This window comes from Cydia pomonella, chromosome 17 (assembly GCF_033807575.1).
Source record: "Cydia pomonella isolate Wapato2018A chromosome 17, ilCydPomo1, whole genome shotgun sequence".
Classification (NCBI taxonomy): domain Eukaryota; kingdom Metazoa; phylum Arthropoda; class Insecta; order Lepidoptera; family Tortricidae; genus Cydia; species Cydia pomonella.
In genome coordinates this window covers 5,120,931-5,148,116 of record NC_084719.1, presented here as the reverse complement: position 1 = coordinate 5,148,116, position 27,186 = coordinate 5,120,931, and the positions used below count along the sequence as shown (strand labels likewise).

The 27,186-nt window shown below is 41.8% G+C and overlaps 1 protein-coding gene and 1 long non-coding RNA gene across 2 annotated transcripts in view; one reads left to right on the top strand and one right to left on the bottom strand.

Moving 5' to 3' along the window:
* The window catches only part of LOC133527033 (uncharacterized), a 351,591-nt gene that overhangs the window by 95,685 nt on the left and 228,720 nt on the right, over positions 1–27,186 (top strand). The window lies entirely within an intron of this gene.
* The window catches only part of LOC133527022 (cytochrome P450 4C1-like), a 34,918-nt gene that overhangs the window by 862 nt on the left and 6,870 nt on the right, over positions 1–27,186 (bottom strand). Inside the window, exons 3-9 of the mRNA XM_061863909.1 lie at positions 17,080–17,189; positions 14,436–14,526; positions 13,202–13,384; positions 11,362–11,735; positions 11,164–11,232; positions 10,730–10,898; positions 8,777–8,947 (exon numbers count right to left, since the gene is read on the bottom strand). Of these exons, the coding sequence (XP_061719893.1) occupies positions 8,777–8,947; positions 10,730–10,898; positions 11,164–11,232; positions 11,362–11,735; positions 13,202–13,384; positions 14,436–14,526; positions 17,080–17,189 (1,167 nt within the window). The remainder of the gene's footprint in view (positions 1–8,776; positions 8,948–10,729; positions 10,899–11,163; positions 11,233–11,361; positions 11,736–13,201; positions 13,385–14,435; positions 14,527–17,079; positions 17,190–27,186) is intronic.

The window sequence follows — 27,186 nt, the reverse complement described above, 5'->3', positions numbered from 1 at the left end:
CTTCAAGACCGAGTGAGGAATGTCGAGATCCGACGTCGCACCAAGGTGCAAGACGTCGGACACGTCATTACCAAATTAAAATGATGCTGGGCGGGACATGTTACCAGGCAGAGTGATGGCAGGTGGGCCAAAATGCTAACGGAATGGTGGCCACTTTCAGACGAAAGGAGTGCCTGGCGTCCGTTGGCTCGTTGGGTGGACGACATTCGGAAGACTGCGGGTCACTTCTGGATGAGATTGGCTCGGGACCGGGATAAGTGGTGTACTAGAAGAGAGGCCTATGCTCAGCAGTGGGCGATAAAAGGCTGATATGATGAATTAGTAATCACGGTTTATATCCCGGTCGATTTAAGTCTAGTGAAACTAACCGTGAATCATTCAAAACTGTTACATAATACATACATATAAAAATTACCAAAATGAGTCGACCCAAGCTAGCATGACATTTGCATTCACAGAGAGTGGCCATGGCATTTCTATTAATTATAACACCTCATCACTTTGTTCTATTCAAATCGGTGCAGGGTTAGCTTAGTCGGATTCTGCTACTAGTCATGTTGTTAAATGATCGAGCTGCTTGAAAATCGGCAATGTCAAAATAGTAGATTGTACAACTGGAGCGTAAAGCGACCCATTTCATCCGAGGCAATTTATACGAGTAGGTATACGTCGGCAGAAAATTGCTGATTATGCTCTAGGGTATAAAGTTAATTATTCCTGCTTCATATCCCGCCCTGGACTTTAGACTCTTGTCGTGTTTTCCCACCATTTCTGATTTTCCAAGACAGTTAAGAATCGATTTTCTTCTTAGTGCTATAAGATGCTCCGCTAACTTCTGAATCTTTTAACATCACGACCTTTCGTGTACCTTTATAATTTTCCGAAATATATCCGAATTAAATTCCCCCACGAAAACGATCATAGCAAGTCGAATACCGGTCCTGATAAACATTTTCAATGTTAAAATATGTACCAGATTGTCAAATTGTTAATTTGGAAATGGATCATACTACACAATTCACGTTGCACAGGCAATTCTACACGATAAATATTTAATGTGCCCACATCGCATTTCAAACTTTTCCATCCCCATTAAAGTGTTTTGTGAGATGTGACAAATGAGTTTCTACGAGTATGCGGTTGTTTTAAGCTTTGCTCGAAAAACGTATAAAAACTCAAAATGCGCCTTTTCGCAGAGATAAGAGCTAGCTAGATCGATTATTCGTCCCGGATGAATTTCCCATTTGGCGCGATCCTGAGCGGCTACTTCCAGCTGTTTCCAGCCGAGTCCAGTTGAGCCAGCCTCCTCAACTGATCGCCTCCATGTGGTACGAGGCCGCCCTGACCGTCTCCTGCCAGTCGATGATAATATCATATTATGATATACTAATTTTTTTTTTTAATGTTTCAGTTCCAGTTTAATGCGTCGTTTACAAATATGGAACAGTGATAAAGAGATGACTACGCTACGCTACTGAGCGTTAACGATTGGCATGTTAGCTACGAGAGCTGATCAGACTACCCGGCCAAAGCATCTACCATTCTCTAATAACTTAAATTGCAGTAGGTTCAACCGACAGAATTTTTGAAAAATCGTAGCGGTTTTTTAGATTACGTTAGCCAAAAAATTAAAAAGCTATCTTGATGCTTATCTCTATAGGAACTTCAATTTAGGAATTTTGATCGATTACGCCATTGTTCGACAAAGAGACGTTTCCCAGGTCCAAATCACCCGCGTCATGCGTGGTGCGAACTGTTGGACGGATCATCAGCTTGTTGTCACCAAGTTGCGAATCTGCCTTCATCGCCCTCGTCGATCCGGGAAGACAAAGCCAGCGTGCTAAACGTAGATAGGCTTGGTGATCTAGGGGCGAGGAAGGAATATGCCGAAGCCTTGTCTGATGTGCTGTCGTCGCAGTCTGACGATAATCGTGATGTTGATGCTGCCTGGAGCTCCTTGTCCACTCACATCCTGAACACTGCCAAAATGACCCTCGGTCCAGCAGTCCGTAAAAACGAGGACTGGTTTGATGAGAACGACGGGGCTCTAACGGAGGCATTGTGCAAACACAGACGTCTACTGCGGCGACACAGGACTGACACTCGACAAGGGGGAAGTATAGCAGATATAAAGCAAAGTGATCTGGAGCTGAGAAGGCTTACGCGGGAAACCAAAGAGAGGTGGTGGCAAGACAGGGCTCGTTGCATGCAGTGGCTCGCGGACACTAACCAGCTTGGGGAGTTTTATAAGGAGGTAAGAAAGCTGATTGGTACAAATTCTCATGCAAAGGTACCACTTAAGTCAGTCGACGGTGAGTACCTGCTAAAAAGTAGAGAGGATGTGCTTAAGAGGTGGGCAGAATATTTTAACTCTCTGCTTAACGTGGATAGAACAGCGGATCTACCATATGTTAGCTCAATGCCTCAACTCCCTATATTGACTGAGCTGGATGAACCTCTGTCTCGCGACGAAGTCGTGCTTGCCATCAAACAACAACACAATAAGCGCGCGGTTGGCATTGACTTTATACCAGGCGAGCTGCTGAAATACGGAGGTGATGAGTTGCACGCGTCTGTATGGTCGCTATTTGTTCGTATGTGGGAGGAAGAACGTGTCCCAAAAACCTTTAAAATATCGCGAATTAAGGCCCTCTACAAGAACAAAGGTGACCGTGCTGACTGCAACTCTTATCGTGGTATCTCACTCTTAACAGCTCCCGGAAAAGTCTTTGCCAAAATCCTTCTTAACCGCCTTATGAAGCTCTCTGAAGAGATTTTGCCTGAAACGCAGTTCGGCTTCCGACCTGATCGGGGAACCTGTGAGGCCATCTTCTCATTGCGTCAACTGCAAGAGAAAAGCAGAGAACAGGGTCAAAATTTGTACCTCTGCTTTGTTGACCTTGAGAAGGCATTTGACAGTGTTCCCCGTGAAGCCCTGTGGATGATGTTGGCAAAGTTAGGATGCACAGATAAATTCATACGCCTCGTGAGACTCTTGCATGATGACATGGAATGCTGCGTCGCTGTAGGTGTCGATGAGTCGAGCTTTTTCCCCGTTACCTGTGGGGTAAAGCAGGGGTGCGTGCTGGCACCTACACTTTTCGCCCTATACTTCGCAGTAGTTGTCCGTGAAGTTTTGCAAAGTCAAAATGCACCGAGAGGAATTCGCATCCGCTTTCGCACCGACGGCAGCCTCTTCAACCTAGCTAGGTTTAAGGCACGCACTAAAGTCTCGTACGCTGTGGTCTCCGAGATCATGTATGCGGACGACTTATGCTTTCTTTCGGAGTCCCCAGGTGACCTTCAGCAGCTTGTCACTGACTTTCATCAATCTTGCTGCAAGTTTGGTCTAAAGGTCAGTGTGAAGAAGACAGAAGTTATGTCTCTGGACATTCATGGTCGGGAAACACTGACAGTCACACTTGGCGAAGATTTGTTGAAGCAGGTAACCAAGTTCCGTTACCTGGGGAGCACGGTAACATCTTCGTGCGACCTTGATGCGGAGATCAACAGCAGGATCGGAGCTGCTGCTGCAGTATTCGGTAAGCTGGATGCCAAGGTCTTCCGCTCGCATGACCTAAAGCTAGCTACAAAGATCTCCATATACATGGCGGTGGTGTTGCCCAACATACTATACTCCTCTGAAACGTGGACCGTATATCGTCGTCACATCCGCACACTAGACCGATTCCATCTTAAATGCCTCCGTAAGATCCTAAAGATCAGCTGGTCCGACCGAGTGCGGAACACCGAAGTCCTACGGAGAGCCGGCGTGGGTGGAATCGAAGTCTACCTCATGCGACGACAGTTACGTTGGAGCGGCCACGTTTCAAGAATGGTGGAGGGTCGAGTGGCTAAGCGCGTCTTTTATTCCGAGTTGGAGGAAGGCAAGCGAAAGCAAGGCGGACAACTCCTCAGGTACAAGGACGTGCTTAAACGCCATATGAAGAACTGCGACATTGAGCCCCTACAGTGGGAAAAGCAGGCCGCCAACCGCCCTGGGTGGAGATCTTTGATTAAAAAACATACGGATATTTTTGAATCCCGTCGTCAAACAGATCTGGACGACAAGAGGGATGAGCTGAAAGCCCGACCACCAGCGGTGATCAGCTATAATTATATTGATGGTGTCCTCTCGTGCCCGTTGTGCGCACGGGTCTTTGCCAACAAGATCGGCTACGTCAGCCACACGAGAGCACATGAACGCCAAAAAAGGAGTTGAAGCAGTCGCCGTGGCCAAAACGGTCGGGAGCATATACTTATAGGAACTTCTTCGATTCGAAACCTGATTTCTTGACTTTCGTTCGATAGAAAAAAAAAACACGAACATAGGTTTAAAACGCACCTTAAATTTTTTTAGTTTTCTTTTTGTGCACTGAACCTAAAAAATTGCTTTAAAATGCGTAATTTAATTTTTTTCGGAACCCCCGCCTAAATTATATCAAGCTTTTAAACTATAAACAAAAACGTCTCTATCACGCCAAGCTAACGGGAGCAAGCGAGCGAAGCGAGCGAATGTAAACTTGACTTGAAAGTGTCAAGGTTACTTTGACAGCGTCCGCCATAACATCTTTAGTTGTTCTTGGCATTCTAAGGGCTCCTCTACACGATGGCCCAGCGTGGGCCAGTCTAAGGGACGCAGCTATGCGGTGAAATGAGATAGCAATATCACTTGCTCGCTCTAATGCGTCCCTTGGACTGGCCTACGCTGGGCCATCGAGTAGAGGAGCCATAAAGTTTACTTCACGGTCACGTATTTTATGTCTAATATTATGAGGCCTTTAACATCTTGCCAGATGATTCAAGCAGCGTCCGTATCCGAGAGACAACGTCTTTTAGCAGTATACGCAAATGCGGGATCGGCATGTGCGACCACATAAATTTGTGACAAATGAAATAGGGAGCCATGTTGGCAGAAGCAAGGTCTTAGAACCGGGCTTGTCGTGGATTTTGCAACTCTTCGCGATGGTACCCCTCCATCCATCGTTATCTGATGTCAAAAGCGACCATCTTGCGTTTCATGCAGTTCTTAAAACGCAGCAAGGAACGTGCAATGCGACGCTTTCGAAACTGACGAAATCAATAAAAAGCAGAGCGGATAAAAACTTTGCTAAGAAAATTACTAATCCACGCAGACGAAGTCGCCGGCAACAGCTAGTAGTTTCATAAAAAAACCCTAAAAACGACCAATAGCTTGTCGGGCCATGCTCAGTGCAGGGTTCCGTAATAACCTTAAATTAAGTATCATGTAATAAGCAAAAAGGAGTACCTTAGAAGCGCTTTTTACGTCTTTTTACTAAGAAGGAAATGTGGTGTAGTATAGATGTAGTATGTAGCTGTGAGAAGGAGACAGTTTATACGAGTAGTAGTAAACGGACGATTCTAAAGTGCGCCTGTGTTTCTCTTGACTACCTTTCTACCCCGCGCCTCGCTTCAACAAGATTACGATAAATTAAAACGGCTTGATTGATCATGTTCGCTATAGTTTTCATTAAATGTTTTTATTACGTTCTAATTTAATGATATTTTAAATATTTTTTGGACCTATGGTCCAAAAGTTATAGGGGAAGGGAACACATTCGTTTTTCAAAACGATTGTTAAATATTGAATTTTTCAAGACTCATCTAACGATACTCCACACTATAGGAACAAAGCGAAATTATAAGAAAGCACCTTTTGTGTACCCAAAATTTTTTTTTCCACTTTGTCGGCATGATTGTTAAAACATGTATATAAATATAATAATAATAAATATTATTACACAAATTGACTAAGCCCCACAGTAAGCTCAATAAGGCTTGTGTTGAGGGTACTTAGACAACGATATATATAATATATAAATATTTATAAATACTTAAATACATAGAAATACATAGAAAACCTCAGTGACTTGAGTCAGGCGGACTAAAAATAAGTCGACAGAAGACGGAGTACATGCGCTGCTACTACTCGGATCCCAACCAGCAGTGCAATCCGGTGAAACTGCAAAACCATCAGCTCCGGGAAGTCAGCCAATTTAAATACCTTGGATCGGTTGTAGCCAATGACGGTTCCATTGACGCTGACAAAGTTCACCGCATCAGCACGGGGTGGATAAAGTGGCGGGAACTATCGGGTGTGCTATACGACAGCAGAATGCCGGTGCGTGTGAAGGGGAAGGTGTACAAATCCGCAATCCGACCGGCTCTCACCTACGGCGCTGAATGTTGGCCTTTGAAGAAGGTCCATACCACAAAACTGCACACAACAGAAATGAAGATGTTGAGGTGGGCAGGAGGTGTCACTCTACTTGATAGGGTTAGAAACGAGCACATCCGCGGCAGTTTTAAGATCCGGCCCATAGAAGATAAGCTTTCCGAATCTCGCTTAAAGTGGTATGGCCATGTCATGAGGAGGCCAGAAGATCACATGACTAGACAAGTCCTGAGCATCAACGTTGGCTCCAAAAGATCGGGCAGAGGTAGAACCCTTACGACCTGGATGTCCGTCATAAACAACGACCTTAAGAAAGCTCAAACAAATGTCTCGACGACCCAGAACAGATACGCCTGGCGAAGAATGACGAGGAGAGCCGACCCCAAATGACATGGGAAAAGGCTAGGCAAAGAAGAAGAAGACTTAAATACATAGAAAACACCCATGACTCAGGAACAAATATCCATGCTCATCACACAAATACATGCCCTTACCAGGATTTGAACCCGGGACCATCATGGCCATGCCCTTACCAGGGTCACTACCCACTAGGCGAAACCGGACCGGTCGGGTCGGTGGTCGTATATCCATGCCAAATTTCAGTTTTTCAACACTTGCGACCGCACAGCAAAGCCTCGTACGGACAGACACACGGACATGGCGAAAGTATAATTCCTAGTCGACTACGGAACCCTAAAAAACAAAGATCGATCAAAGAGAAATGTTGAGTACTACTACCTTCGAAATTTTGATGTCGGTTGAAAAGTTAAGTGTTTCGGTGAACCTTCTGTGAAGCGATGCGTGACTAGAACAGGAACGGACGTGCACTTAGACTTTATAGGGAGACTGCGTTCCCCTTCGTTGCACGAGTGCGGGAGATTCTTCGGGTGTCCAGTGTAAGAGCTCTTTCCCACGTATGTCCAGTTTTTTGCGGGTACGGTTTTTGCAAACTGAATGCTCGTGTGAACGGTACTACATATTATATTAACACATAGTATTACGTAAATATTCTTAACTACAGTAACTCAGTGGTCCTTGATTTTCTTCCGGTTATTTATGTATTTTAATACAAAGCCTTATTTTAATAAGGCTTTCACCACATCATCTTTTTACATTAATCAATATTAATATATGAATTTTGGTCAACAAATTCCTACGACATGGTTCAGGTACTATTTGGGAATACAATTTTTAAATGCGAATTCTATATCTATCTTACTTTTTCTCTGGCAATAGATTAATTATCATGTAAAAGTTCCTTTGCCCCCTTGAAAAAAAAATTATTAGTTAAATAGATAGAAAATTAACAATCAATATTAAGTGTAAGTGTTGGTTTGTAATTCTAGCTAATATAAGAACTCACTTATATTGGTTCACATAAACCTTGGACTCGCTCAAACACGGCCACCGTACACGAATGACATCCTAATGTGATCACGAACCGGCTTTTAAACTTGCTTTTATTTTTTTTTAACAACTCTTTATAAGGAAAAATCTTGCAAACTAGTGTTTTTACTGTCAAACTAAATAGTGGATGACTGACCTTTTAGCCGAGAAGGGAATCTAGGTTATTAGGATAACGCTAAGTGAAGGTTGAAAGGGTTAACTGGACTGGGGAAGTCCATTATCCTACTGCATATACTGGAAGGCTGCGGTTTTTTTTTATCCCTGAGTGAATGGTAATATCGTAGGAGCGCTGGTGGCCTAGCGGTAAGAGCGTGCGACTTGCAATCCGGAGGTCGCGGGTTCAAACCCCGGCTCGTACCAATGAGTTTTTCGGAACTTATGTACGAAATATCATTTGATATTTACCAGCCGCTTTTCGGTGAAAGAAACATCGTGAGGAAACCGGACTAATCCCAACAAGGCCTAGTTTACCCTCTGGGTTGGAAGGGCAGATGGCAGTCGCTTTCGTAAAAATTAGTGCCTACGCCAAATCTTGGGATTAGTTGTCAAGCGGACCCCAGGCTCCCACGAGCCGTGGCAAAATGCCGGGACAACGCGAGGAAGAAGAAGAAGAAGAATGGTAATATCGTCGAATTTGACTTATTTTCCATATAAATTAGGACGAATAATTTCAAGTTTTTACTCCTACCATACCTATGCTTCTTTGTTAAGAGGGAGCTGGAATTTAAATATTTTAGGTCAATATCCGTCTCGCTAACACATAACAGCTTCTTTTTCTTATTTAACCGGTACCAAAACCTGTGAAAACGCATTTTCACCAAGGCGATACGGAAAACTAGTTTTACTCGTAACTAGGGAAAACGCGTTCTTACATTAAATGGGTTATATCGTTAACGTGGTATCTTACCGTTGCAGTTTCTATGGCCGACGCTGAAGGCCACGAAGGCATAGGGCCTGTGGTCTGACTCCAGGAATCATTCTAGCTTGAACTTTCATGATGGAACAGTTAGAGTAGGAGACATATCTTACCGATACAGTTTCTAGGGCCAGCGCTGAAGGGCACGAAGGCGTATGGCCTATGGTCTGACTCCAGGAGATTCTGGCCTGGACTGGTTACGAGAGCCCTCGCTGCCGATAGATTCAAGAACAGTTAGAGTGAGAGAGATGTCTTACCGATACAGTTTCTAGGGCCAGCGCTGAAGGGCACGAAGGCGTAGGGCCTGTGGTCTGCACCCAAGAACCTCTCCGGCTTGAACTTATGAGGTTCTGGGAAGAGATCCTCGCGTCGTTGGAGATCGTAGATTCGCACTGCGACTTGAGTGCCGGCGCGGACTAGGACGTCATCTGAACGAAAAATATGTTTTTTTAACCGACTTCTAAATTTCGAACACAAATCACTGTCAGTCATATCTTCTTAAATATACCTCGCCCGCAACTTTGAACAATTACTTACCCGCTATTCAAAAAAGTTGTGATTAGTCAATAAAAACTTTGGTTGGCATCATATTACAAGCTTTTATTTCCTTTCACCTGACCGTTGTCTGTTTGTAATCAAATCTTGCAAGTTAAATTTGATCCACTTCCCGGTTTCCGATTGAGCTGAAAATTTGCATACATATGTATGTAAGTCGGGTGACAATGCAATATTATGGTACCATCAAGCCGATCGGATGATGGAGACAAGAGGTGGACATAGGAACTCTGTGATAAAACAACGCAACCTAATTGTGTTTGGGGTTCTTAGAATTGTCTCGATGAGTATTAGTTGCCTGTGGAAAGAAAAGTACAGTTCACACAAACACGTTCTAGAACCGGTTGTTTTTGCTAATGTTTCCAACAATTTTCGCTTCTCATAGCTATTCCTGTTGGAGAGTCTAAAATTAAATAAATATAAGGCGGACTGGACGCAAGCGGCGCAAGTGGCAAAACAAGGCCATTCCTACATTGCGTTCGACCAAATGTACGGTCAACCAATTTGATGCCTAGGGCACTATAGAACCATGTCATAATGACTTCTACGACAGTGCTTATTGAGTGATGCATGTCATGTATAGAGTAGTTAAAGCGACAAGGTTCTATAGTGGCCTAGGATTCAAATTGGTTGACTGTACGAATAAACGGCCTTGATTTGCTGTCGCCGCGCCGCCGCCGAGGGAATTAGGTTATAAAACAGTACGATTTTATTTATACAACGTCTCTCTACCCTCTGGACATAGATGAATGGGACGTGTCGATTAGGGTATTTATAATCTATGTATACAGTCAACCAATTAGAATCCTAGGCCACTATAGAACCTTGTCGCTTTAACTACTAGATACTTGACACGCATCACTCAATAAGCACTGTCGTAGAAGTCATTATGGCATGGTTCTATAGTGGCCTAGGAATCAAATTGGTTGACCGTACAAAGTCTCATTCCAAACGCCACAGTATTAGCGAAGAAAATAATTCACGATATAATACTTCGGAACAGTCTGTATGTAGATACACGGTAGCTAAACAGTATGTCATGTCCTCATGTCACTAGTGTCTAGTGTTACTTTAATCTTATCATCATTGTGAACGACTGATACAGCAGGCTCCTATTTATTGATGATTTATTTGAATTAATTTAAATTTAATATTTTTTTTTTTATGTTTTTCTAGTCAAATAATTTACCATATTAGAACATACCTGAGAAGGAACTCTACTCGTGATCTCGGTTAATGTCCAGAGAGTATACACACGTTGTATAAAAGTAGTTAGATTAATCAATTAGCAGTTAACTGTTGAGAGAAAAGTACAGTCCGGTAGGCGATACGATAAAAAAAGCTACCTAGTTTATTTCAAGTAAGCATATTACAATGCGTCTATGAACGTCAACGCTATGGCTCTAACCCTATACCTTTGACCCGAGAAGATGGGACCCATATGGGACCGACTAAAAACTCGGCGGGACACATCTCTTCAAAATATTACATCTGGTTACACGTGCATTAAATTAAAAAAAAATACAATTTAAATTAATATGGAATAGAAATACATGAAATAACATACAGTACCTAGAAGTTATTTTTTTTTAAAGAAGTTTGATACACTAGGACTAGATTGTTAAATGATTTTTATACAAGAAACTTTTCCTTACCGAGCATAAAGTCCTCAGTAACAGTCCGTCCAATAAACGGTACGCTGGGATACAGGCGAAGCGTCTCCTTGATCACAGCTTCTAAATACTTCATCTCGGTGAAGTCAGTCATGGTGAATGCACGATCCGCCTCTCCGATGATTTTGCGATATTCTTCACGAATTTTATCCTAGAAAAAAAAAGCCAAAAATAGTAATTTGGTACAGTAAACTTGTTCTAAATTATTATTATTATTTTATCTTTATCTTATTCTTAATAATGAGACAGAATAGGACAGCCCACAACCCTCTGACCTCTCAATCCTCACTCTCAACTCCTACCCCAACCCCTCAATCCTCAACCATCATCTATAACCCCGACCCCTTAAACCCCACCCTCTGTCTCCACCACTGAATATCATTAAAGGTACATTGAAGATATAGCAGCATACGCACCTGCACTTCTGGATGGGCAGCCAACAACATAATGCCAAAAGTTAGGGCATTTGCGGTAGTATCATGGCCCTGAAAACATTGAATCCATCAATGAAAATAATGTTTATAATATTTTCAACAAAAACTTTAACCTGAATGGATACCCTACAATTATAAACCCAAAATCAAACCACTGAGAACCCAAAGGCGTTTTCTCACCTCAAACATGAACGTATTCACTTCTTCCCTGATCCCTTCCACATCTATTTCTCCTTTACTCTCAACTTCCAATAAGAGATCCAAAAACGCCAACCGCCTTTTAACTCCAGCTTCTTCTATCGTCTCAAACTCTTCCATATCCCTAAGTCTCTGCTGTTTTCTCCCATGAATAAGATTATCGGCAAAAGAGTGGATTGTTTTCAAGTATTTTTTTTGACGTTTGCCAGCGGGTAGTCTGTAGTAAATCAAGTCCGAATGCAGCCAGAAGCTTACGCTTCTTTCTAAGATTAAAGGTCCAATGTTAATGACAGCATCAAGATAGTCTAGAGCTGGTTTAGATTTGTCTAGATCTAAGCTGATGCCCATTGCAGTTTCTGAAATATAGGAGGAAAAGGTTTTATGAATTAAACCCAAGATAACTAGAGTCAGACCAATTGTGCATTACAATTTATTCAAATGTCTATGTAAATATGACGTTTATAATGGCATTTCTCACTTTTTCCTTTCAAATCGGTGCTTAGACTTGCTTGCCATGATCACATGTACCGAGTATAGTGGCGAGGCAGCAAATTGGTACTTGGCCGAGAGAGTAGGGTGGGTTACATGTATTTTGCTTTTCCTGACGAGTCAGTTCACTTTCAAGCGATTCGTCAGTGCATCAATAAGAATAGCAAAAAGATAAAAAGTGCACGTCAACGCTCGCTACTGTCAAATGGCGAGTGGTCGCGTTCACACCTGTCGAGTGGCGAGCGCAGTCTTCACGAGGTATCCTGAGTGCGGAGGTGGGCACTCGGCCTGGTAACCAGAACAAGGTCCGTGTGACTCGCTCGTCATTTTACTAGGCCGAGTACTCGTCACAAAGTACACAAGAACCGAGCATTCGGCAGAGGGCACTCTCTCGCCACTGTACTCGGTGTGATCAAGGCATTAGACAAGCTTATACTATTATTGTCCGAGTATCTAGAGGTATTATCGAAGTTTCGTGATCTGTCTCTCCTAGGTATTCAAGCTATCTGTCTCTTTGTGAACTCACTACAGAAAAAATAAAGAGTTGCCTCTAATATTTTCCTTAACTGAGTTTGGCCTACAAATACTGTAATTACTCAACGTCCTGAGTTTCTGAGGCAAATCGAAATTTCGTTATCTGCCACTTTAACACCCGAATATGCAAGAGTGATAGAGAGACAAATTATAGGATGACACGACAGAGCGGCCCAGATCCGGGCTGAGGCAACTGACACTTCATTATCTATGACGGTTTTTTTTAATACTCTCTGTAGCCAATAGACGCCTGCAACTCCAGATGTTCCATGCGCGTTACCGACCCTAACACTCCGCACCCTCATTGAGCTCTGGCAACTGGATTACTATGGATAGGGTCTAGTGTTATTTGGCTGCGGTTTTCTGTAAGGTAGAGGTACTTCCCCAGTTGGGCTCTGCTCTAGATCTGGAATGACATCCGCCGTACTGTGCCCTGCCACACAAAGCGAGATGACATTCACAGTGCCCATACTTACTGCTGTGGCGCAGCGACCCGAAGGGATGGATCTTGGCCTCCGACACCAAAGACCGCCATGCTTCTCTATCTAAAACCGTTTCTGTCCAGTTGACGGTGCGGAGTTCGCTAAGGTCTTTTTGCACTTCGTCTCTCCAGTGGTATCTAGGGCGTCCAGACGGTGCCCACACAGTGCCCATACCTCTCTTAAAACCGGTGACCACGTGATGCTTTCTAACGAAGTGTCGGACGTCGAATGCCTCGGCCTGGATGCGGGCCATTCTAACGTGAGCAATCCTTATAATGAAATTTAGATTTTCGTGGTTCTTCTTCCCAAAAACTTACCACAGATAGTATAAAGAGTGAAGTCTTTGATCAGCGAAGCTACTTCGACCTCTGACCCTTTTGTCTCCCGAAGCTGACGAACGAAGGATCTGCTTCGCTCTTCCATGACTACAGCGAAGTTTTTCAGGATGTTGAAGTGGAACGTTGGGGTCAGGAGCTTTCGACGCCTGTGCCATTTGTTACCTATGGAATGTATAAGGGTAGGTTTTAGGGTGTTCCTTTTATTTTGGGATTTTAAAAAATAATAATTAATAAATAAGTAGTCATAATTTAATTTTAATATTATTATTATAAATAAAATATCATAATATAACGATATAATGTAACCCTACTTAATCAGGTCATAAGTTCTGTCACAAAGGTTTTGACTGAAAGGTTTTGAGGTACAGATCTCTTATTATTCATATGTATGAAAAAGCTCATTTTTTTTTGTTTTATAGTACGTCGGTGGCAAACAAGCATACGGAAAGCCTGATGGTAAGCAGTCTCCGTAGCCTATATACGCCTTGTAATTCATGTAATAAGTAAAAATCGAAAAAAAATCAAACGAGCTGGTATATAATGTGGTTAATATACATTCAGCGTAGGAATGTTGCCAGCTTTATGGGCACCCTTCTGTAGGGGCAATAAAAAAGGGGAAGTAAAAAGGGGGGAGTAAAAGTTTTATTTATTTATTTAGAGCGTACTTAATTCTCGTAATAGTTTATAAGTTTTATTACTGTACTTGTTTTTGCTTATTGGATTTCATAAAAAGTAAAAGGTATACATCAAATTGTGTCGAAATATTTTCAAAAATGTTAACAACCAGAGAGGAATACGAGTATGTGGACTACGTTTGTATGAAACGTAGTCCACATACTGTGGGCGATCCTGCTTAGTCTAATCAGTTTCGCTTTTCGAACTGTCAAAACGATTATAAGTAATTTTTCAAATTGGAAGGGTACGCTGATAGGTGTCAATGGTGTAATTTCCATACAATTTATAACCTAAAAATGCAAATATCGCGAAATTGTATCGATTTGACATCTATCAGCGTAGTTTCCAGTTTGAAAAATACTATAATCTCTATAGGATCTCTATGAAATAAAAAAACAATGACGTCACGGTCAAGTTACGTACTCTTTAAGGTTTAGGCTTTTCTGATATTTTTTTGCCGCTTTATTTCAGGCATGGTGTGAAATAATTTATTTTAAAAACACGAAACATCCCTGGTAAATTTTCCCTGTAAATCTACCTGTGCTAAGTAACAGTCCGGTTCCAAGCATTGGCTCCACAAATGTGTAGTGACTGCTCTTCGTAATATTGCGAGAATGTGACAAAATTACCTGCAGAAAGAAAGATAATTGAGAGATTATTACCTAAAATATATACGACCCTTGTGACGACCGGTCTGGCCTCGTTGGTAATGACCCTGCCTATGAAGCCGATGGTCCCGGGTTCAAATCCTGGTAAAGGCATTTATTCGTGTGATGAGCATGGATATTTGTTCCTGAGTCATGGGTGTGTTTTCTATGTATTTAAGTATTTATATATTATATATAACGTTGTCTAAGACCCTCGACACAAGCCATATTGAGCTTACTGTGGGACTTAGTCAATTTGTGTAATAATGTCCTATAATATTTATTTATTTATTATTTATATATAATTATATATACAGGGTGATTTCGGGGTCGTGGAGCAAGAGAACAAGACATCACACAGAACTCAAAGATGAATCTAATGATGTTGCTCATTATTTATTATCACCAATAATTATGATTATTTTTCAGATGACAAGTAGAAAAAAAAACATTTTTGCATACAATTTGGTCACCCTACTCAATGTGACGTCTTGTCGCTTTCCATACAGCGTATGTCAAAAGTCATAGGGTGACCATGATTACTTCATATAAGATTAATTTTACTTGAAAAATAATAAATATTAAACTAAATATCTTTAAATCAAATACTACCGTATGATAATGTGAATCATTTATAGATTAAGAAAAAGTGGTTCTGGATCACGACCCAGAAATCACCCTGTATAATCTCTGTATCATCGCCTTACCTACAACACAAACCTTTTGAGCTGACTGTGAAGTTAAGTCGATTTGTCTAAGGACTTGTTTCACAATGTCCAAGTAAAGTATTGGATAGCTATTTAACAAATAAATTAACTGCCAGATAAAACTTCCTGCAAATCTTTGCACTTTATCTACCAGTTAAGCTTATTTGAATATTGTGAAACGCCAACGATGGCTTTATTCGTGCGATAAGTGGCAAGTAGCTTATTCAGGCCCTTAGGGTTCCGTAGGGGAGACCGAGGTAAGTTAAAACAGAAGTACGTTGAAAGAACGGCAATTTTGAGACATCTGCAACTGTAATCGAGCTGGAAAAACGATGTTTAACCTCGTGCCACCGTCCGCTGGTCCGTCTATGTGCTCAAGACGATAAATACCGCAAAATTGACGTTGTTTCAATTTACCTCTGTTTCAATTCAACTCACCTTGGTCGCCCCTGCTCGAGGGGTGATAATCGGATTACTGAAGCTTACGGCTGTCCGTCCGTCTGACTTTAAGGGGCTCTGTGTCAGGAACCGTTAAAGGTTAAAGGTAGACAGTTATAAGCGTGTTTACATATACACCTATAACAACAAATATTAAAAACTTAAACCGAAACCGCGAAAAAGCGAAAACCATTGTCACATTGGCTAGGCACCCTGTGGTACATTGCGTACTCTTCTTATGGTTTTCGGGAGCCCTTGGGGATACACTTCGACCCATAGGAATCTTTTGTGTACACCTTAGGAAACATCCGTCCACTACTTAAGAGCTTTTTCGACCTTTCTCCATATGGAGCTCATGGGTAGCATTTTTTTAATATTACGATGGCAAACAAGCATATGGTAAGCAGTCTCCGTAGCCTATGGACGCCTGCAACTCCAGAGGCGTTACATGCGCGTTTCCGACCCTAACACTCCGCACCCCCTTGTTGAGCTCTAACAAGGGGTCATCCATTAATTACTTCACACGATTTTCGAGGTTTTTTAAACCCTCCCCCCCCCCTCCTTGTCACACTTGGTCACGTTTGGCAAACCCCTCCCCCCCTGGTGTGACGTCACATTTTTGGCAATTTTGTTTTCAACGTAATCGGTTATTCGTATTAGGTAATAATATTAATATATTATCAAAATATTTTTTATAAAAGAAATATTAGTAATTTTATAACACAAAACCGATTAAGAAGGAGAATTAAATTAATAAAAACTATTATCGTTCCAAAAACTCGGCATTTAACTGTACAGCGAATAAAAAAAAATTAATAAATTATCGGTTACTGATGAAGTTAATGTGACGTCACAAAGTATGTGACTCCCCCTCCCCCGTGTCACAAGATGTCACATTTTCTTGACCCCCTCCCTCCCCCTAAACGTGTGATGTAATTAATGGATGACCCCCAACCTTACTCACCGGCAGGAACACAACACTATTAGTAGGGTCTAGTGTTATTTGGCTGCTGTTTTCTGTAAGATGGACGTACTTCCCCAGTGGGGCTCTGCTCTAGATTTTGAATTCCTTGGGTTTCAGAGAGCATGCTCCAAAGTCCTTCATTTTTTGTATGGCGAGGGCGTGACATTCACACATTAGGTGTAGCTGGCGTTTTGGTTTTTGGCATAAAACGCCAGTTACGGAAAGAGAGACCTAAGCCAAAGAGTACACGTTCAACGCAGCTGGCCAATTTTATTGTCATGCGTGCAATAGAGTATTTAAGAGCAAGTTCGGCCTGGCCAGCCACATTAGGGCTCATGCTAGACAACGTCCATAATGTTTATAATTAGGGTCGCCGTCATCGAAAACGATGAGGAGGACTATATAGGTGTACCTATGCATACGCACTTCTGTATCCTTAGCCCCGCAGATATTGAGGACCCGCGTGTTGAACACTTTGAACACGAACCGGTCACCATATTGTTTCACGAATTCTCGGACTAGAATGAAATATTGCTCTGAAAAAAAAAGTGGTAGATTAGTATATAAAAATGTTTTCTTTGTGGTGCAATAAAGAATATTTATAGTCGTTAGATTTGTAGCTGGTCCCCAACGGCTTATCCTTTGTCTATTGTTAACTAAAACAGCGCGTGCCACTACCCGCAATAAAAAGGGCCCGGTCACTTTAACCAATTATTTAATTGCAAACGTAGGACAACTCCTATGGTAATTGAAGTAAGATTCAAAATGAACCATTGAAAAAATTATTTGCTATTTCTTGTGTGGTTACGGTTACTGAGGATCGAACGCTACCGAACCAGTCTAAAATGTGTCCTCGATATTCGTAACAAAGGCGCGTTATCGGAGAGCGCACCTACACTGGTTTTTTGAGCGTTGGACTAGCCGGTGCTCAGGAGCCAATTAGAATTATACGACCCTTTTTTTGAAGGTAGTCGCACGCGTGGTTTTAGTTAACAATAGACAAATGATTAGCCGCTTCGGACCAGCTTCAAATCGAACGACTATATTACTAACTTACTTATATATAGACAATTGTTGAAGCGTTGGTGAATGGTGGCCTAGCGGTAAGAGCGTGTGGCTTGCAATCTGAATGTCGACAGGAAGTCGCGGGTTCAAACCCCGGCTCGTACCAATGAGTTTTTCGGGACTTATATACGACTACGAAATATCATTTTCTGCCCTCCGGGCGGAAAGCGTCAACTTTGCTCCCGCTGCGCTAAACGAAGTTGCCGCTTTCTACCTCCGTCGAGCAGAAAAATAGTATGCGCACCACGGGAGGAAACGTAGGACATTCCATCCCGCGTGTTTGCCACCCTCGCCTTCGGCTCGGGTAACAATTTTACACGCGGCACGCAAATTCCTACTTTTCCTTCCTTGGGACACAAATAACTATTAACAATCTTCGAGATTTCATGGATAAGCCGCTCCTTAAATCGACCTACATTGCTCTAGCTCAGTCCGTAATTACGTATCGCATCTCAGTGTGGGGTAGTGCAGCAAACACTTATCTAATTCTTCTAGAGAGATCCCAACGATCGTTACTAAAGGTATTTTTTTCAAAACCGAAAAGATTTTTTACACAATGCGAAAGTGAGGACCTCACTGTACGCCAACTTTTCATATTGCGTAGTTCTATCATAGCACACAAACATATACATAATATGCCTAATTATGTACAATTACTGAAAAACTGCAACTTTCTCTTACCCTTACCTGCACTTAAATAGCGACATTAAAACCTGCTCGGTAAGAGAGGCTCAATATAAAGTCAAAATATGGTTAAGCATGAGCACTTTGAATTATGGTGAAACAGAATAGTATATTATTGCAGAGGCCGGGAAAGGACAATTCGTGGATGAGTTTCGATTTTAGGGTATACTACAAAAAAAAATTAGGGTAAGTACCTCCCATACCAAATGTTTTCTTTTTTATTGTTATGACCAGATAGTGTGAGGTATCGTTGAAAAAGGCGCCGGTGGCCTAGCGGTAAGATCGTGCGACTTGCAATCCGGAGGTCGCGGGTTCAAACCCCGCCTCGTACCAATGAGTTTTTCGGAACCTATTATATGTACGAAACATCGTGAGGAAACCGAACTAATCCCAACAAGGCCTAGTTTACTCTATGGGTTTGAAGGTCAGATGCCAGTCGCTTTCGTAAAAACTAGTGCCTACGCCAAATCATGGGATTATTTGTCAAGCGGAACCCAGGCTCCCATGAGTCGTGGCAAAATGCCGGCACAACGCGAGGAAAAAGACTGTCTGTACTATTAATGCTGACTCTCAAAGTTTAGATTAGACCCGGATTTACGATGTCTAACTTTCTTGATAAATCACAAACCTAAAGCTGGATTTAGGTAGTTGATAAATTTACTTGGTTTTAATTACTGTGAAAGGATTAGATAGAAACGAAGTACTTACGGTTTTAATAACTTCAAAGCAGCGGGGATAAAGGAATTACCGCAGGAATTACAGACGTCGCATTATCTACAATTGCAAGGAGCCGGTTGTGATTTAACCATTTTTTAAGATTTTTTTGTTTTGACACGACCTTAAGTTAAGCCGTGTCCTTGAGACGATTTTGATTGCATTTCGCGAGCACCAATCAGCTTGAGCGGTTCACTGCCTAATGACATGGCTCAAGGTATATCCTAACGGCACCAGTCATGCGACATTTAAGAGAAAAACACCTGTAAAATTTCTACCGCTTTACGCTTTAAAAGTTTAATGTCCAAATCGTCCTGTATATTTTCTTTGTATTTAATGTAAGCTACTTCAATTGGTTTCAATATTATTAAGCAATTAAAACTGGTTTTTTGCTCCAGCCATGGGATGTATGGCGCCATTCATTTTCAAACTGACAAATATCAATGAAAAATTTATGGAAGGTGGAGGTAGAAAAATTCAACTTAAGCAGCTCTTTGGCTCTTGTTTATGGTAAAATGTTACCAGCGATTAAAAACTGACGGTAAACCACTTGTTTTACAGGATTTGTCCATACCATCCCATTACTGGTGCCTGTTCCATTATAGGGGTGTTTACTATGTAAGTATTTTCGTAAATCGCGACGACAGAGGAGAACAGTTTTGTATGAACATTTGCTAATTTAAATGGATTTTTTTTCTATCGAAACTGCACGTGAAATTAACTCAAACCGAGTCCATCGACTTTAGCTTGCAAGCTTTCTAATGATACCTAACACACACGATTCTTACAGATGAAAAATAAATTCAGCTTACTCCTCTCAATCCTCCAAATTTCCCATTAAAATAAGAAATAAGCGGCTTTAATTTATTCACAGTATTAGTTGTAGTAGTTGCTTTAACTACTCGTATTCCATATTTTAGGTATCCATGTCAAACGGTTTCCGATAAAACGCATTTGACCGATTTCCAACATTGAAGTGATCCCATAAGTGCTCCGAACTAAGTTTTGTAAGGAGTCTATTTACATGTCCCTAGGGGTTTGAGCAAGTCTCCTCAACTTTTCCGAAGTACCTATTTACCACACATCGTAACAATTTGTACCTACATTTGCAAATGTATGAGTTCGCACCAAACACACATTATTAACCCGCATGTCATATCAATGTCGTTCAGTGAAGGGGACGGACTGAAAATCAGCGCTGCGCAGTCAATTGTGATGAAATGACTGACGCAGCATATGCTGAGCCCGTTCCTTTTGCCGCCCATGCCAATTTTTTAAAGTTAATCATTGTATTTTGTGACCTATCTGTTTTTGTTATTGTGTGCCAATAAATGGTGCCTTTTTTTAATACTACGTCGGTGGCAAACAAGCATACGGCCCGCCTGATGGTAAGCAGTATCCGTAGCCTATGTACGCCTGCAACTCCAGAGGAGTTACATGCGCGTTGCCGACCCTAACCCCCTCCCGCCCCTCGTTGAGCTCTGGCAACCTTACTCACCGGCAGGAACACAACACTATGAGTAGGGTCTAGTGTTATTTGGCTGCGATTTTCTGTAAGGTGGAGGTACTTCCCCAGTTGGGCTCTGCTCTAGATCTGGAATGACATCCGCTGTGCTGTGCCCTACCACACAGAGCAAGATGACATTCACAATGCCCATACCTCTCTTGTGGACGTAGTTTAAGGACATACCCGGGTCCAGGGTGTCTTATTCTTATTCTTAATTGATTAGAATAAAAGTCTAAAAGGTACCTTATTTATAGTCAACTTTTAATTGTAAGGTTCTTTATAAAGATAAGTACTATGTATAACCGATTAATACTAATGCTGTAGTGTATTCGACGACCAGTTTGGCCTAGTGGGTAGTGACCCTGCCTACGAAGCCGATGGTCCCGGGTTCAAATCCTGGTAAGGGCATTTATTCGTGTGATGAGCATGGATTGTTCCTGAGTGATGGGTGTTTTCTATGTATTTAAGTATTTATATATTATATATTATTATATCGTTGTCTAACTACCCTCAACACAAGCCTTATTGAGCTTACTGTGAGATTTAGTTAATTTGTGTAATAATGTCCTATAATATTTATTATTTATTTATTATTATTTATTTATTTATTATTTTGTATCCTTTTGGGTGTAATTCGATATTGTTGTGGCAATTCTATGTCAATCTGGGTAATGTCATTTTGATATCGCAACTCAATTGTTTTTTTTAATGACGATGGTGACGTATAATTTGGAGGGAGACTTGACGTTTATGATTGAATGATTTTCCTGCTTATTTTTAATTGTGATTCATTAATAAATGGAAATAACTAGTAAAAGTGATTTTACTTGAACAAATAAGACTAGACCCTACATAAAGAAGACCTTAAAAGCGAACTTTAATTAAGGTAGGATATATTATAAAGAGACCTTTAGACGTCATAGAGAGGATGAACGCGTTACCCAAATTAAACAAGTGTTTCAGCCCCATTAACTTAATTTAAGAACTACCCTAAACAGATTTTACGGTCCAATTGGTTTAACTTTCAAGAGCTTCACTAGGCCTTATAAAACAACTAGCAACCCGCCCCGGTATCGTACGGGTTAGCAAATTATAGACTTAAACCTTCCTCAAGAATCACTCTATTGATAAGTAAAAATCAGCATGAAAATACGTTCAGCAGTTTTTGAGTTTATCGTGAATATACAGACAGACAGACGCAGAGGACTTTGTTTTATAAGATGTATAGAAGTCCTCCGCCGCGCCTGTCTGCATGTTCGCGACAAAATCAAATACTACTTACTGAAAATATTTTCATACCGTTTTCACCTATCGATAGAGTGATTCTTGAGGAAGGTTTAGTGTGGCTACCACCAGTTCGGGACTGACATAAACGTAACTTACTTTCTATCCATCTCGTTCGTACTCGCATATGTGCGAGTGAAATGTATAGAAAGTAAATTACCTACGTTCTCGATAGCGTATATGTCAGTTTTGACACTGTCAGTGATTCATGGTACGGGTATGATGTATAATTGTTAAGAGTCCTTATTCCTACAGACGAGCGTATTTTGTAAAATGCTTCCTTTTTCATTCAAGATTACGACGTAACTATTAGTATTTGTTCAAAAACTGATAACGTACTTAAATAATCGTTTCCTAAACTAGGGGCTCCAACAGTTCAAATTTTCATTTTCTCTTTTAAACCTTTTTTTTAATGAGGTTTTTTGGGAGTCTTTTCCAAATTTTGCAGTGAGATGTGGCGTTTCGGTTTTCAATTTTGCTATAAACAACAATCATTTGGTACATGAATGACTACAATTTAATTCAACATATCTCGTACGAGGGGCTGGAATGATTAACAATCGAAGATTCATTTGAAAAAACTGATAAAATACCTTCCGAGTTTTCTTCATTTTTTTGTCGAATACAGGGTTTTATTATATTTTATTTCCGCAAATTGTACGCATATTTTGCTTTAAAAATAATATTATAGCAAACTGTAACTTTATGTTAACCTATAAAAAAAAATCGTAACTATGGGACCTACATTGCCGTAAATTTATATTTTTTTAAAACAAGTATAAATCACGCAGCAGCGACGCCCCGCTCTCAGTCCGCGCGGAGCGCACTTAGAGGACGGACCTGTGCTCGATTGTCAGGCACTCGTTGCGATCGTAATCAGCTACGGAGTTCCGAGAAGTGCTATATACTGCGATTAGAAAATCTTAATAAAAGTTCATTTTTTACAGTATGCCTAACAGACTCGCTTATTGATGGATTTTCAGTGTTACTTTTTTTTTAATACTAAGTCGGTGGCAAACAAGCGTACGGCCCGCATATGTACGCCTGCAACTCCAGAGGAGTTACATGCGCGTTGCCGACCCTAACCCCCTCCCGCCCCTCGTTGAGCTCTGGCAACCTTACTCACCGGCAGGAACACAACACTATGAGTAAGGTCTAGTGTTATTTGGCTGCGATTTTCTGAAAAACGCATTTTCACTTGAAATTACGTTAGGGTTTGCATTATTATTTTTGACCCGGATGAAGTCCAAGTTCTCATGATGGAGTCAGGAGTTGGTCACCAGAACTCCTAATCTACTAATTATAATCCCATCGTGTTTGGGCTCAAAAGATTTGCCCTGACGAACACCATCGATCTAGATGAGGTCCAGGGTCTCATGATGGAGTCAGGAGTTGGTCACTAGAACTCCTAATCTACTCATTATAATTCCATCGTGTTTGGGCTCAACAGAGTTGCCCTGATGAGCACCTTCAATCTAGATGAGGTCCAGGGTCTCATGATGGAGTCAGGAGCTGGTCACCAGAACTCCTAATCTACTCATCATAACTCCATCGTGTTTGGGTTCAATAGAGTTGCCCTGACGAGCACCATCAATCTAGATGAGGTCCAGGGTCTCATGATGGAGTCAGGAGCTGGTCACCAGAACTCCTAATCTACTCATCATAACTCCATCGTGTTTGGGCTCAATAGATTTGCCCTGATGAACACCATCGATCTAGATGAGGCCCAGGGTCTCATGATGGAGTCAGGAGTTGGTCACCAGAACTCCTAAACTACTCATCATAACCTCATCGTGTTCGGGCTCAATAGATTTGCCCTGACGAGCATCATCAATCTAGATAAAGTCCAGGGTCTCATGATGGAGTCAGGAGTTGGTCACTAGAACTCCTAATCTAATCATTATAATTCCAACGTGTTTGGGCTCAAAAGATTTGCCCTGATGAGCACCATCGATCTAGATGAGGTCCAGGGTCTCATGATGGAGTCAGGAGTTGGTCACCAGAACTCCTACTCTACTCATCATAACTCCATCGTGTTTGGGCTCAATAGAGTTGCCCTGACGAGCACCTTCAATCTAGATGAGGTCCAGGGTCTTATGATGGAGTCAGGAGCTGGTCACCAGAACTCCTAATCTACTCATCATAACTCCATCGTGTTTGGGTTCAATAGAGTTGCCCTGACGAGCACCATCAATCTAGATGAGGTCCAGGGTCTCATGATGGAGTCAGGAGCTGGTTACCAGAACTCCTAATCTACTCATCATAACTCCATCGTGTTTGGGCTCAATAGATTTGCCCTGATGAACACCATCGATCTAGATGAGGCCCAGGGTCTCATGATGGAGTCAGGAGTTGGTCACCAGAACTCCTAATCTACTCATTATAACCTCATCGTGTTCGGGCTCAATAGATTTGCCCTGACGAGCATCATCAATCTAGATAAAGTCCAGGGTCTCATGATGGAGTCAGGAGTTGGTCACTAGAACTCCTAATCTACTCATTATAATTCCAACGTGTTTGGGCTCAAAAGATTTGCCCTGATGAGCACCATCGATCTAGATGAGGTCCAGGGTCTCATGATGGAGTCAGGAGTTGGTCACCAGAACTCCTAATCTACTCATCATAACTCCATCGTGTTTGGGCTCAATAGATTTGCCCTGATGAACACCATCGATCTAGATGAGGTCCAGGGTCTCATGATGGAGTCAGGAGTTGGTCACCAGAACTCCTAAACTACTCATCATAACCTCATCGTGTTTGGGCTCAATAGATTTGCCCTGACGAGCATCATCAATCTAGATAAAGTCCAGGGTCTCATGATGGAGTCAGGAGTTGGTCACTAGAACTCCTAATCTACTCATTATAATTCCAACGTGTTTGGGCTAAAAAGATTTGCCCTGACGAGCACCATCGATCTAGATGAGGTCCAGGGTCTCATGATGGAGTCAGGAGTTGGTCACCAGAACTCCTAATCTACTCATCATAACTCCATCGTGTATGGGCTCAATAGAGTTGCCCTGACGAGCACCATCAATCTAGATCAGGTCCAGGGTCTCATGATGGACTCAGGAGTTGATCACCAGAACTCCTAGTCTATTCATCATAACTCCATCGTGTTTGGGCTCAAAAGATTTGCCCTGACGAGTACCATTGATCTAGATTAAGTCGAGGGTCTCATGATGGACTCAGTAGTTGGTCACCAGAATTCCTTATCCATTCATCATAATGGTAATTTGATGGTGCTTGTCGGAGTAAATCTATTGAGCCCAAACACGATGGAGTTATGATAAATAGATTACGAGTTCTGGTGACCAACTCCTGACTCCATCATGAGACCCTGGACTTCATCTAGATCGATGGTACTCGTCAGGGCAAATCTTTTGAGCCCAAACACGATGGAATTATAATGAGTAGATTAGGAGTTCTAGTGACCAACTCCTGACTCCATCATGAGACCCTGAACATCATCTAGATTAATGGTGCTCGTGAGGGCAAATCTATTGAGCCCAAACACGATGGAGTTATGATGAGTAGATTAGGAATTATGGTGACCAACTCCTGACTCCATCATGAGACCCTGGACTTCATCTAGATCGATGGTACTCGTCAGGGCAAATCTTTTGAGCCCAAACACGATGGAATTATAATGAGTAGATTAGGAGTTCTAGTGACCAACTCCTGACTCCATCATGAGACCCTGAACATCATCTAGATTGATGGTGCTCGTGAGGGCAAATCTATTGAGCCCAAACACGATGGAGTTATGATGAGTAGATTAGGAATTATGGTGACCAACTCCTGACTCCATCATGAGACCCTGGACTTCATCTAGATCGATGGTACTCGTCAGGGCAAATCTTTTGAGCCCAAACACGATGGAATTATAATGAGTAGATTAGGAGTTCTGGTGACCAACTCCTGACTCCATCATGAGACCCTGGACTTCATTTAGATCGATGGTACTCGTCAGGGCAAATCTATTGAGCTCGAATACGATGGAATTATAATGAGTAGATTAGGAGTTCTAGTGACCTACTCCTGACTCCATCATGAGACCCTGGACTTCATCTAGATTGATGGTGCTCATCAGGGTAAATCTATTGAGCCCAAACTCGATGGAGTTATGATGAGTAGATTAGGAGTTCTGGGGAGTTCTGGTGACCAACTCCTGACTCCGTCATGAGACCCTGGACCTCATCTAGATCGATGGTGTTCGTCAGGGCAAATCTTTTGAGCCCAAGCACGATGGAATTATAATGAGTAGATTAGGAGTTCTGGTGACCAACTCCTGACTCCATCATAAGAACCTGGATGGACTTCATTCGGGTCAAAAATAATAATACAAACCCTAACGTGATTTCAAATAACACTGAAACTCTATAGCACTAATGTGCGCAAACGATTGGCATCTTGACTACGCAGCATGGGTGCGTAGCCACCATGCCAATCGATACGACAACGAAACACTATCTGTCTCTCTCTCGTACTAATATGCACAAACGATTGGCATCTTGGCTGGGCAGCATGGGTGCGTAGCCAACATGCCAAACGTTTACGATACGACAAGGAAACACTATCTGTCTCTCTATCGCACTAATATGCGCAATCGATTGGCTTCTTGGCTAGGTATCATGGGTGCGTAGCCAACATGCCAATCGTTTACGATACGACAACGAAACACTACTCTCTCTCTATCGCACTAATATACGCAAACGATTGGTATTTTGGCTAGGCACTAAGCAAGTGTGTGGCCAACATGCCAATCGTTTACGATGCGACAACGAAACACTATCTGTCTCTCTATCGCACTAATATACTTTATTTATACCTGCAGTCATTTAGTAACTTCTTCATTTTCCATTGGTGTGAAAGAGACAGAATAAAGAGCAAGGGTTATAGTACACTCTGTAGTCTGTACACTTAGTAGTAGTGTACATAAAAAAAAAAACTATTGTGCATATACAATAAAATAAAGAGTGCCCATATGATATCATATGACACTAAAATTAATGTTGCTTGAAATTATATTGAAAACTATCAAGATTATTCTAGTCTGCATTGAAACGCGCGTCGCGTTGCCGGCGCTCGCGTACCGAGCGCCAACGCCATCTATCGAGCGTTATTTCGTGATATCGGAGAACGCTCCAAGGATTAAGGGCTCTTTAAATTGGTTGAAATATGACGATGTTTGCTAATGTTGTCGGAAAAAAAACACGTTTTATAACGTTTTACTGCCCGTGCGAATCCGGGGCGGGGCGGTGCTAGTTACTAATAAAATT